This window comes from Ambystoma mexicanum, chromosome 14 (assembly GCF_040938575.1).
Source record: "Ambystoma mexicanum isolate Mex_15411 chromosome 14, UKY_AmexF1_1, whole genome shotgun sequence".
In the NCBI taxonomy this organism is placed as follows: domain Eukaryota; kingdom Metazoa; phylum Chordata; class Amphibia; order Caudata; family Ambystomatidae; genus Ambystoma; species Ambystoma mexicanum.
Genome location: NC_090940.1, coordinates 545,609,317 through 545,623,101, shown reverse-complemented (window position 1 = coordinate 545,623,101; position 13,785 = coordinate 545,609,317). Strand labels below are relative to the sequence as shown.

At 42.6% G+C, this 13,785-nt stretch overlaps 1 protein-coding gene across 1 annotated transcript in view; it reads left to right on the top strand.

The window, feature by feature from the left end:
• TRIP11 (thyroid hormone receptor interactor 11) overlaps positions 1 to 13,785 on the top strand; it is a 1,018,241-nt gene that overhangs the window by 402,268 nt on the left and 602,188 nt on the right. Inside the window, exon 8 of the mRNA XM_069637842.1 lies at positions 11,966 to 12,006. Within this exon, the coding sequence (XP_069493943.1) occupies positions 11,966 to 12,006 (41 nt within the window). The remainder of the gene's footprint in view (positions 1 to 11,965; positions 12,007 to 13,785) is intronic.

Genomic DNA, 13,785 nt, shown 5'->3' with positions numbered 1-13,785 from the left:
GTGCGATGTTGGATCCTCTTCAGGTCTCGGATATCTGGTCGCCTCAGGTCAAGCTCCTCCACATAAATCATTTAGAGCTTCTGGCGATCTTCCTAGCGCTCAGAGCGTTCAGACCGATCTTAGCCAACAAGGTGGTCTGCATATGCACGGACAATGCGGTGTCGATGTATTACATCAACAAGCAAGGGGGAACCAAGTCTCCCCCTCTCGTGGACCTGTCCATCCACATTTGGGAGTGGGCTGCGCTTCATGGTGTTTGGCTGCTTGCAGTGCACATCCCTGGCCAGCTGAATGTCACAGTGAATGCCCTCAGCCGGCGGACTGTGGTCAGCTACGAGTGGGAGTTGAAGGCGGAGGTCCTCTCATGGATTTTCTTGCGTTGGGGCACACCAGAGGTGGACCTCTGCGCTACAGTGGTAAACAAGAAGCTTCCTCAGTATGCCTCCAGAGGGGGGCTGGGAGCCACCTCTCTGGGGGATGCTCTCGAGATTCCATGGCACAACATGAGAGCCTACGCCTTCCCGCCTCTGCCTCTAGTTCATCGAGCAATTTGAAAGCTAAAGAACTCGGTGAACTGTTCCCTTCTACTCATAGCCCCGTGGTGGCCGGCCTGGTTTTGGTTCTCGGAACTTCAACACCTGTCGGTGTACCCGCCAATCAGGTTACCAGTGACCCCCGATCTTCTTCATCAGGGGGAACAGCAGATGTGGCACCTCTCCCCACAATCGCTCAGCTTGGCGGCATGGTGCCTGAGTTCAAGTCTTTAGGACATCTTAACTTGTCTGCGGATAACATGCGTATTATCCAGGCAGCCAGAAAACCCTTGACTAGGTTCCAGTACAGAAGCAAATGGCTCAGGTTCTGTCATTGTTGTTTAAACAGGCAGTTGGACTCAGGGGGGGTGGGGGGGGCTACAGTTGACACGGTTTTGTCCTTTGTACCCTTCTTAGCAGAGTCGGGTGTCCATGTTCTGTCATGCAGAACTTACCTTTCAGCGGTTTACGCTTACCTTTCTACGGACCATTGCTCTTACTCCCTGAGTAACCCAGTGGTTAAGAGGCATTTTGGAGGCTTGACACGCCTCTATCCTACAATTCGTAGTCCGCACCCATTGTGGGATCTAAATGTAGCCTGATGGCGTTGTATCATAAGCCTTTCGAGCCAATGGCCACGGTGGACCTCAAGTACCTGTCATGGAAAGTGTCCTTTTTGGTCGCCATTATGTCAGCAAGGCGGGTGAGTGAGCTCCAGGCCTTGTCGGTGGAGCATCCCTTTTTGGTCTTGCACAAGGGATAAGGTAGTCCTACGGACAAATCCTGCTTTCCTGCCGAAGGTGGTAACTGAATTCCATCTGAATCAGTCGATCTCCCTGCCGGTCTTTTTTTCGAACCCTACCTCAGAGGCAGAAAGGGTTCTGCATTGCCTCGATGTCAGAAGGGCTCTTAAGTTCTATCTGGACAGAACTTCCGAGCTTAGGAGTTCTTCTCAACTGTTTGTGACTTTTGTTAACCCTGAGGGTAAGAAGGCGTCTAAGGCGACTATTTCTCGGTGGATCGCCGCCTGCATTACGGAGTCTTTCACTGTCCAAGGGCTGAAACCTCCTAAGGGTATTCATGCACACCTGGTGCGGGGCAAGGCAGCTAGGGTTGCTTTTCAGAAATATGTCCCCTGGCAGTCCATCGCTAGGGCAGCTACTTGGGCTTCCCCATCTGCTTTTTGTAAGCATTATTGTCTTGACATGAGCTCAAGAGCTGATGCTCAGTTTGGTCAGGCTGTGCTGAAGAACCTTTTTCAGTAAGCAGTATTTCCATCCACCCGTAGTTCCTGTTAGGAGTGCTTGGGAATCTCCCATAAGTATGGAGGAAAGGGGACAGGACATAGGAGTATAACCAGGTTACTCACCGTAGTGACCACCTTACTCCTAGTCCATAGTCCCCTTTCCTCCATACGCCTGCCTGTCGTCCACTCTAATAAGGTTGCTCTGTTATTGCTAATAGGTCTCTGACCTGGCGATAGAAAAGGACTGATGGGCAATGCGCGGGGCGGAGCCAAGGTGGGTGGGATTACGGCCGCGTGCCGGGCCCCGCGCACGAAAGAGGAAGGACAGATTTTTGAAAAAACATTTTGGATGCTTTTTACAAAGTGCTCCGGTCACTTCCCACAGGACGGAGAGATGTCCCATAAGTATGGAGGAAAGGGGACTATGGACTAGGAGTAAGGTGGTCACTACTGTGAGTAACCTGGTTATTTGCAGATTAGAGTAAAAGTGCTGGGCTTAGGTTTACAGCTGGTCTGTTGGGCGACTCATTCAGTATTTGCTTTCTGTAAAAAGTAGTAATCACAAAATCAAAAGTGGGAACCGGAATCTCCCCTCTGTTCCTCACATTCCTTGATATGTCGCAAATCACTGGACCGACGGTAAGCCTCAAAAAATCTGTCAATAATAGTGTGAAAAATATGTAAAAGCATAAAAAAAATCCAGGACATTGCGCCTTTATAAAGGTCTAATGTAAATGCATTTTATTAACTTAGGTAATTTGAAAATTGCCCTTCTAATTACACGTGTTTCGGCCCCTTATCGGCCTTTTTCAAATTAGGGCTAGTGTGGTCAAACTGTTTCAAAATTAAGTCTACAAAACAATGTATTGAGGCATACGTATTCAAGGCAAAAATGAAGTAATACGTGCATTGTAAGCGATATAATACAAGGAAAGCAAATTAATTAAATCATTAACAAAAAAAAAGCATACATTAATGATTTGCAAGAGAATTATTGAACCGGAAGGGGGAGAGAGGAGAGACATACAAACAAAAAAGAGAAACAAAAGACAAATAGTGCATTAGTCACAGTTAATCGTAGATATTTAATTTGTGCAATTTGGTCCACGGCTACTTAAAGCCAAAACTTACCCACACTCGGGGTCTTTAACTTCTCATTCAGAAAAGGTTTATTGGGTCAAATCCCATTATTATCTAGTTAGTTGTCGGAATGAAAATAAAAAATCATCTTAGAATTCGAAGTTATCACATTAGGGATGCCGCACTCCAGTCTCAGTGAAGTACTGCATTTTATTATTTAACATGTTAAGGCCTAATATTAGGTATTTTAAGCGTGGCTTCCTTTCCTTATGTGTGTCCAATTACAGACTTACTGGTGCGGACACTGTATGATTTGTCTACTTTGCAGGGCTAAATACAGTGCTGCACTCATGATTCATTGAAATAGTGCATTTGATTGCTTGCATTGATAAGTGTCGCGTTCTTTAATTCATTTCCATTACACGAGTCATTAAATATACAGTGCCGCACTCATGAGTTAGTGAGCTGCTGCACTCGATTGCTTACGCTGTAAAATGTCACGTTCTGTAAATTCATTTCAATTACATGGGTCATTAAATATACAGTGCAGCACTCACTAGTCCGTGAGATTCTGCACTCGTTTGCTTGCGCTGTGAAATGTCACGTTCTATGCCTCATTCCCATTACACATGTAATGCCGTCCTCACCATAGTGCGGGCGCGATTTCATTCCTCCATACGAGAGTGTATAGATTTGATTGACTTAAGTTGAGGGGTATAAATTCAAAAATATCATGTGGACGTGTTCACATCCAACATCAGAAATCGCCGTATTAAGAGCCGAAAAATTAAAGGACGCAACTTACTTGAACACAAAAACTGTCCCTCGCGTTGGCTTCACCAATCCACACCGGCGCCATCTTAGAACTGTTCCTATGACTATCCGACGCCAAGTATCTCGCTTCGCCCTGTTGCTTGGCAACATGCGCGTGGATACCTTAAAATGCCTGAGTTGTTAGACGCTAGTTGTATTTGCTGGTTTTACTCATTTTAAGTTTATAATCCAAAATCAATCCCTATGTGTTTGCATCCCTCGTGACATTTTACATCCCTCGTGACATTTTATTGGACATTTTCTGCAAAGTGCTGTTGTGTCGTTATTGTAACACTACCTTAAAGATGTAGGCTCACTGAATTAGATATGCCGATGTTTCTTGATTGTAAACTGAATGTTAACTGTCAGTTCAAGTGCAAAAAGGAGTAATTTATCATAAAATAAGCCTGGTAGAACTTACTAATAGTGAACTGATTCGAACTGGAAAGAGAAGGATTTGGCTGAAAAATAGTATAGTGTGAATACATCTATTAAACTGCATAATTACAATTCGAGTCAATAGTGGAGACATTAGTTAACTTGCAACTTTGGATAATACCGGTAGATATACCATAGCAGATCATTATCCTCATATATCAAAAATTATTGTGGACACATTATAGACAATTCACTATATTTAGAGAATTATAGGAATGAAACCATTTCAGTATCAAGGTTTAGTCCCAGTACAGTTGTGTTGAAGAAACAGATAATTTTAGCTTCTGCTTGGCGTAATGCTCGGACTCTGTCTCTTTCCCCCCCCCTCTTGTTCATAGTGACGTGCTTTAAACCAATAAATTGTATATCCGACTTATCGTCCAACTGATAATTTCGTTGCCAATGCACCGCTAGGGGTAGGGTGGGGTCTTGACTTCCAATTTTTGCAAGATGTTCACGAATTCTGATTCTAAGCTCTCTTTTGGTGCTCCCTATATACAATTATTTGCACGTTCATCTAATAGCATAGACCACAAACTTTGTTCTGCAGTTGATTGAATGTCTAATTTTAAATATTTTTCCATTCTGATCCTCCAGGCTCTTAATTCTATCACCTGCAAATGTGCACATTTTGCAGAATCCACATTTTCTAAAGCCTGGTTCAGTTTTAGTGAGCCAGGTAGTGTCATTATTCTTCGCTGTCTCCGGTAACATGGATGTGCAGATGATATTTTTCAAGGTATTAGCTTTCTTGAAGATGATATTCGGACTGTCGTCAATAAATTTAGTCAAATGTTCATCTAATTTTAGTAAGTACCAGTGCTTTAGTAAAGTTTTTCTAATCAATTGTGCTCTTTGTTGTATTGAGTTACAAACATAAGTTGCATTTGTTTGGTCTCTGATGCCTGTTTCGGAATCAGTGTGTCCTCTTGTTTCAAATTCCTTGTTTTTTCAAAGGCTTTTTGGAGGCACTTTTGCAGATAATCTCTTTGTTTAAATCGACTCCTCAGAAGATTACATTCTTGTTTGAACCTCTGGTCATCTTTGCAATTACGCCTTGCGCGTATATATTCACCAAAGGGGATGTTATGGGTGGTAGTGCGTTGATGACAGCTAAATGCATGTAACACTGAATTTACTTCAGTTGTCTTGCGAAATGTCCTTGTTTCCAAGTGATCTTCCTTAACATAGATAGTCAGATCTAAGAAATTAATAGATTCTACATTAGATTCTCCTGTGAATTCAATCTCAAATTGATTATGGTTCAATCTTTCTGTGAATTGTTGTAGTGTAGTTGCAGACCCATCCCAAATTAGGAAAATATAATCGATGTAGCGGGTACAACAAAGAGCACCAATTGATTACAAAAACTTTACTAAAGCACTGGTACTTACTAAAATTAGATGAACATCTGACTAAATTTATTGACGACAGTCCGAATATCATCTTCAAGAAAGCTAATACCTTGAAAAATATCATCTGGCCATCCATGTTACCGGACACACCGAAGAATAATGACACTACCTGGCTCACTAAAAATGAACCAGGCTTTAGAAAATGTGGATTCTGCAAAATGTGCACATTTGCAGGTGATAGAATTAAGAGCCTGGAGGATCAGAATGGAAAAATATTTAAAATTAGACATTCAATCAACTGCAGAACAAAGTTTGTGGTCTATGCTATTAGATGAACGTGCAAAAAATTGTATATAGGGAGCACCAAAAGAGAGCATAGAATCAGAATTCGTGAACATCTTGCAAAAATTGGAAGTCAAGACCCCACCCTACCCCTAGCGGTGCATTGGCAACGAAATTATCAGTTGGACGATAAGTCGGATATACAATTTATTGGTTTAAAGCACGTCACTATGAACAAGAGGGGGGGGAGAGACAGAGTCCGAGCATTACGCCAAGCAGAAGCTAAAATTATCTGTTTCTTCAACACAACTGTACTGGGACTAAACCTTGATACTGAAATGGTTTCATTCCTATAATTCTCTAAATATAGTGAATTGTCTATAATGTGTCCACAATAATTTTTGATATATGAGGATAATGATCTGCTATGGTATATCTACCAGTATTATCCAAAGTTGCAAGTTAACTAATGTCTCCACTATTGACTCGAATTGTAATTATGCAGTTTAATAGATGTACTCACACTATACTATTTTTCAGCCAAATCCTTCTCTTTCCAGTTTGAATCAGTTCACTATTAGTAAGTTCTACCAGGCTTTTTTTATGATAAATTACTCCTTTTTGCACTTGAACTGACAGTTAACATTCAGTTTACAATCAGGAAACATCGGCATATCTAATTCAGTGAGCCTACACCTTTAAGGTAGTGTTACAATAACGACACAACAGCACTTTGCAGAAAAAGTCCAATAAAATGTCACGAGGGATGTAAAATGTCATGAGGGATGCAAACACATAGGGATTTGTTTTGGATTATAAACTTAAAATGAGTAAAACCAGCAAATACAACTAGCGTCTAACAACTCAGGCATTTTAAGGTATCCGCGCGCATGTTGCCAAGCAACAGGGCGAAGCGAGATACTTGGCGTCGGGTAGTCATAGGAACAGTTCTAAGATGGCGCCGGTGTGGATTGGTGAAGCCAACGCGAGGGACAGTTTTTGTGTTCAAGTAAGTGGCGTCCTTTAATTTTTCGGCTCTTAATACGGCGATTTCTGATGTTGGATGTGAACACGTCCACATGATATTTTTGAATTTATACCCATCAACTTAAGTCAATCAAATCTATCTACTCTCGTATGGAGGAATGAAATCGCGCCCGCACTATGGTGAGGACGGCATTACATGTGTAATGGGAATGAGGCATAGAACGTGACATTTCACATTGCAGGCAAACAAGTGCATCCTCTCACTGACTGAGTGATGCACTGTATATTTAATGACCCCTGTAATTGAAATGAATTTACAGAACGTGACACTTTACAGCGTAAGCAATCGAGTGCAGCAGCTCACTAACTCATGAGTGCGGCACTGTATATTTAATGACTCGTGTAATGGAAATGAATTAAAGAACGCGACACTTATCAATGCAAGCAATCAAATGCACTATTTCAATGAGTCATGAGTGCAGCACTGTATTTAGCCCTGCAAAGTAGACAAATCATACAGTGTCCGCACCAGTAAGTCTGTAATTGGCCACGCATAAGGAAAGGAAGCCACGCTTAAAATACCTAATATTAGGCCTTAACATGTTAAATAATAAAATGCAGTACTTTACTGAGACTTGAGTGCGGCATTCCTAATGTGATAACTTCGAATTCTAAGATGATTTTTTATTTTCATTCCTACAACTAACTAGATAATAAGGGGATTTGATCCAATAAACCTTTTCTGAATGAGAAGTTAAGGACCCCGAGTGTGGGTAAGTTTTGGCTTTAAGTAGCCGTGGACCAAATTGCACAAATTAATTATGTAACGATTAACTGTGACTAATGCACTATTTGTCTTTTGTTTCTCTTTTTTGTTTGTATGTCTCTCCTCTCTTCCCCTTCCGGTTCAACAATTCTCTTACAAATCATTAATGTATGCACTTTTTTGTTAATGATTTAATTAATTTGCTTTCCTTGTATTAATTCGCTTACAATGCACGTATTACTTCATTTTTCCTTGAATATGTATGCCTCAATACATTGTTTTATAGACTTAATTTTGAAACTGTTTGACCACACTAGCCCTAATTTGAAAAAGGCTGATAAGGGGCCAGAACACATGTAATTAGAAGTGCAATTTTCAGATTACCAAAGTTAATAAAATGCATTTACATTAGACCTTTATAAAGGCGCAATGTCCTGGATCTTTTTTTATGCTTTTGCATATTTTTCACACTGGATATTTGCAGATATGCTGGGGAGTCCCGTTCAAATAGATGGGAAAGCTGCAAAAAGAAAAGATGTCCCAACAGTAAAAAGATTTTATTGGGAATTTAAACCAACAGCAACAAAAAAGGAGTTGAATTCGTATTAGAGATTGTTTAGTACTCTTTGCGGTGAAGTCCCATGTTTGGGGTTAGTAGATGGGCTGGGGAAACATTTGAGTTGTGGGTGACACCACCCATTCCATGATGGAGGACCCAGAGAAGTTAGTCCATCTCTAATCTACAATGCTCATCTAGTTTTTCCAACCCTGCTTTTATTCCACCCCATAACACACTAAACTGGTGGCCCCCTTGTACTTGAAAACCTTATTTGTTGCCATATTTGAGTAATGGTAGTTCTCACAGGAAAGCACACACTTCAGTGAAACACAGCTTTGAGAGCCGTTTGCTGAAGAGTGCATGTTCAGCATGCATCACTTTACTAGAAGTGCAGACAAGGACCAACTGGATTAAGAAAACAGAGATCCACATCTCGGCCAAACACAAATACAACAATGCTTTGAATCACAGAAGGTGCATTGGACAAAATTACCTCTCATTGTGCAATCCTGCTGACTGAGAAAAAGGAAGAAACACTGACTGTTAGTCATAGGTAGCGAACTGGCAATGCCAGAAGCAACGAGAATCCGAGCATCAAAATTGCGACGGGAAGATTTGTTATGCGGATCTGTGGTAGGATGCACAGACCAAATTGGAGCCAGGTGAAATAAAAATTCAAGTGCCGAGAAGCAATCTCTGCGCTGAGGTTGTTGGAGTGCTGTGACAATGTCCTCTGCCTGAACCTTGGATAATGTGGGGGATAACACTTGGCCACATAGTTTTGTCTCTACAGGGACACAGACACAATATAAAGACCAAACCCAGTGATTTATTGGAGCAATAGCTCAGAATGGCAGTCAATCTGTACCAGAGAACCAGATGCTGTATTTTGTGCACTTGAGCAACCCTGTAACCTGGGCAGACAGCATCTGTATACCAGACCTTTTCCAACAGCAGGTCACCCCAAATGCTCCTCTCAAGTAGCCGAGGAGAGTGTCAAGACTCCCACCTTGGAAAGCTTTATCTTCACACCAGTAGCTGCTGAGGACTTTGGGCGGGCTGTACACCAATAAGGTTCCAGCAAAATCCTTTTCTTGAGCACACATGTGATTCAACAAAAGGAGTGGGGTATCACACCCTTATATAATCAGCTTGCCACAGCGGATCTGTCCATTTCATGCCTTGTCTAAGGGCAGAATCTCAGATGTGGTAACAAGTGTTTTTACCCTCTCATATCAGCTCCCAGTGTGACTTTTCTGCATGAAGTTAGGAAGAGGTACAAGAAGTAAGTGCAGCTTAAATATTTTTAAGATGGCAGGTCCCTTCAGCTGGGAACAGGATCTCTCCTAAGCTGCACTATACTTCCCCATTCTCATGTCTCACTGATCAAAAAGACTGCAGTAATGATCACCCTGGTGTGACTTCTAAATTGTGGTGCGCGGGGTCCTTTGAAGCACCGGCCCCCTCCTTACTCCCTGGAGGTATATCCTACCCTTTTGGAAAGGTGGTGTTCCTTCCAGCAGAGAAAAGGGGATCTTCTAGGGTTGGTCCCAACAGCTTGTTCTGGGTGAAACACAACACCAGACAGTGATACACAAAACCTCTTGACAGTTGTACGAGTCATTCATGAGTCACTAGAATCCAGTTTGTCAATTAAATGATATCGGATGGGTTTTTGACTATTATTACAGTATCTCCGCACAGGCAGTTATATCAAACCAGATATAGGGCCTCATTGGGAGTGCGCCAGTCCGGTAAAAATGCCAGAGGAAATGCTGGTATTACATGCTCCAGCATTTTTACTGGATCGGCACACTCAGAGTTTGCTGGTAGGGGCAGTGAACTGGCCAATAATTGCTGCAATCATCGGCACTGGTACTACCGGTGCCAGTGATTGTGGCAAACACATTCCATGGAGTCCTATCAGACTCCATGGAATGGGGACTTACTGCCCTTGCCGGCATCCATAATGTTGCAGTGGTACCGGGATATCGGGTGCCAGTAACGGCAAGTCAGGTTTGCCGGTAACCCATAATGACCCCAACTGGGACCAGGCTTTGTGGATGTACTTTTACATGTGTTTATCTTTAGAGATTTGGTTTTTATTCCAAAAAAGAACAGTGCAACATTTTGAATTACATTCTTTCTGAACATGCAAGAAATTCTTAGGAGATATATTTTTCTGATAAAATCAGGAATGTGCCTTACAGTTTATAGGTTGGTAGCACACTTGTAGCAGGATGACCAACCAAAAATAGGTTTATGCTTATTAGTGAGCAAATTGGCTGGGTTTCCTTCTAAATTGTTAGCCGTATTGTTACAACTTGCTGTTGGCATGCTAAATGATGATTCTCAGCAACATGTAATACATGGGCTGTCTTATACATGGTTGTTGGTAAGTTCACATAGACACAATTCCCCCCACCTCTTCCACCGACCCACGTTTTGAAAATATAGGGCACTGTCTGAAAGAGAGACTGTTTAGCAGGTCTAACTTTCATGGCAGAATCCATTTACTAGAGCTTCATAAATTTCCTTTAAACAATCAGGGGAAATTCCCCCTAGTAAATAGAACTATTTCTCTGTGCCATAGAGGAAGCAGGAGAAGTGAGGAGGAGGTGCAGAAGTGGACGAAGAGAGAAAGAATGTGGAGGAGGAGAAGGCAGGGTAGAGAAAGTGAAAGGCAAAGATGGTGAAAGGAAAGTCCTACAGGAAGAAAAATGGGGGGGGGGAAGAGAAAGACAGGAGGATGAAAGAAAGAGCCCACTTAAGAAAGAGGAGCGAACGGATCGAGAGATGAGAAAAGAGACGGAACAAGCCAAGAAGAAGAGGTGGGGGGAGAAAGGCCTTGGAGCAGAGGGGGGTGGGGAGGGAAGGAAAGAGAGTGGAATTGAAGTGGGTGGGAAGCTACAAACATCTCAAGAAGCCATTTGTTGGAAAGCAAGACTGAGTGAAGGAAGATGAGGAGAAATAACCACCTAGAGGGGAAGAATGGAACAAGAGGAGGACTGGAAATTAAGAGGTGAGTTGAAGAGGTCCCAATTTTTGCAGGTGATGAGAAGGAAGGAAAACGCATAGCAGAGGAGAGTAGAGAAGAAAGGCGAGGAGGCTAGTAAACACAAGTTCTCTAGGTGCGTCACGTGGTTAGGCTGCCCAACAATCAAGCACTGGTGGAAATGACTTCGGGGCCAGCCACCTACTTTCAGGGGCATATGCCACACCGACTGAGATTTTGCGCCGCCTTAACCAAACGTGGAATGGGGAATAGCCAATAGGGGCATATCGAGCCCTGCAAGGTTGAAGGGACCATCTGAAAAACATCCATGTTGAGGACAGCGGAGTGGCTACTCAGCCAAGACAGAGCGTAATGAACTTAAAACCCCACAGATTGTGACTGAGTCATTTGATCATCGGGGCGGATCCCAGTGTAGATAGAGACTGGCTAATAGACAGTGACCATAAGCAAGCTGTAATTGCTCATCTTTGATTGTCCCCCATTTTTTATAGAAAGTCCATCCTAAAACCATGGTCTATTTTTTCTGTTTAATAATTCCTTAAGAACACTACCACCACCAAAGCTACAAGTTGTCTGTTGCTTCCATGCAAGTGGCTCCCCTTATAGGTTTCTGCAATATTCCTTCCCAACTTTCAGCAAAGCGCACTGTAAATCTAGATAGAACCTGGGTAAAATGAGTCATCCTTATTTTATTTTTGTGGAGACACCAGTGTTCCACCTTCTTTAAACTTGCTGTACTTTTGTTTTTTTTTCTTCTTCAACTGCACTATATAAGGCCAGCAAAGACTACTGTATTTTGAAATCTATGAACTTAATGACGCAGAGTTGGAAGAAGAGTCTAACATGTAAGCAAGTTTTCTTTTCTTATTTTTGATTTAATTGTTTTGCAGATGCAGAAATTGAAATCAAGAGACTTAGCTGTTTCACGCAGGTACATACAATGGTACTTTCTAAAGCCTACATGTGATGAATTGACGAAACTGTTTAAAACTAAACCAATAAGATAAGTTACATGTTAATGTTTGATTGGAGCTTTATTTCATGAAAAGAAAAGCATGTACATGTGACTACTGACCTGATAATGAAATATGTGGCTACCTAGAAATGCTATGAAGATATTTTGATCAATATGTTATCTAAATTTGGTTCTGGCTTTTGGGAAAAGGATTCTGCACACTCCGTTGTGCTATGGCATACATTCCACAGATGTCTTGGCTCGTGGAAATTTCCTGAATTGGCTTAAGGATTCATTATTGAATGTTTTGTTTAGAGCAAACAAGACCCACACTGCCTTGGAAGTGATGTACAAGGCTATGTGAGATGTAATTGGGTGCTGTGAAGGCATCACAAAGCAACACACAGACAACAGATTCAGAATTCAAAACAAACATTTTTATTAACTTAAATGTCAGGATGGAGAAAGGCCTAACTTGCCCTATACTACGGTGGGTGTTAGGGAGAATTATTCTCATTTCTTTGCTAATTCCCTTCATTCACCCTTAGAGACTCTTAGCTCTTTTGCTGGACTTTGAGTGAGTGAGATTTTTTTCTCACTCTCCATGTATTCTGACCTGATTTGGATTATATGTTTCCACTGTTTTTGGAGTCTGACAAACTCCATAGGCACGTACTACTTGTATGGTGACACACAGCACCTTCAGTGCAAGCTCACTGAGAAATCCTTTAGATTTTTCATAAGGTTTAAATACCTTTTCTTGTGTGAACTACCGTTCCCAAGAACAGCGACGTGAAATTGACTTTACTTACCTTTTCTCGTTATACGTCCAGCACACACCCCATCTTATGTGCAGTGCTGGGGGGTTACCTATTAGCCCCATATCCTACATTCTCATGTAACATTTTTGTTACCCTCACTACTTTAAATGGCTGGCGGCAGTGGTTTAATTTTCCTACCATTGTGCTTTTCTACCGCAGGCTGAATCCTGAGCTGCTGTATTGCACCCATGGCTGATCATTTTTGTCAAAATGACACCAGTCTTCTTTTTTCGTCATTTTCTGTTTGTGAGGTCTTTCTTGGGTTTTACTATGTGCGTCGAGGCCGAGTTGAACCCTTGGTTCATTTTTGCCTTTGGCGGGCTTTAGCCGTGAAGCCCGCCTCTAGCTCCAGTGTTTCTGGAAAGGCAGGATGTGAGGGCGGTTACTGAAACTCCCCTGTCCTTTGTCTCTAGGAATGCCTGAATGCAACCAGTCCTGATTGGCTGGCTGTCCTTTCAGGACACCCCCCCTGCTGTGTGATTGACAGCCAGGGCAGTGCATGAATGGGAGAAACCTGCTTAAAAGGCGCGGGCTTTAGGACTGTAGTCAGAGTCGACCACTGGGAGAAACACCCGATGAAGAAACTGTGAACGAAGCTTGCTGCATCCTCCTGGACCTTTGAATTGCCCAGTGAAGCCCTGCTGCTGTGCTGAAACTCCTTTTTCTGATCGACAAGAGAAGCTCCGGACGGAACGACTTCTGCCCTTGGGTTAGAGGGACCAACTAACCCTGAGACGAACTCCACTGGACCATCTTCCCTGATTGGCTGTACTTCTTTGCTGCTGCAAGAACCGAGTGCTAGGGGTCGAGAAAGCCGTAGATGAGTGCAACTTCTGAAATCCGACCTGAAGCTCCAGGAGTCTCCCAAGGACCCTCTAGACGCAGGACGAGCAGAGCTCAAGTCCCCTCACCAGAGTGCAGGACCCAAGGAGTG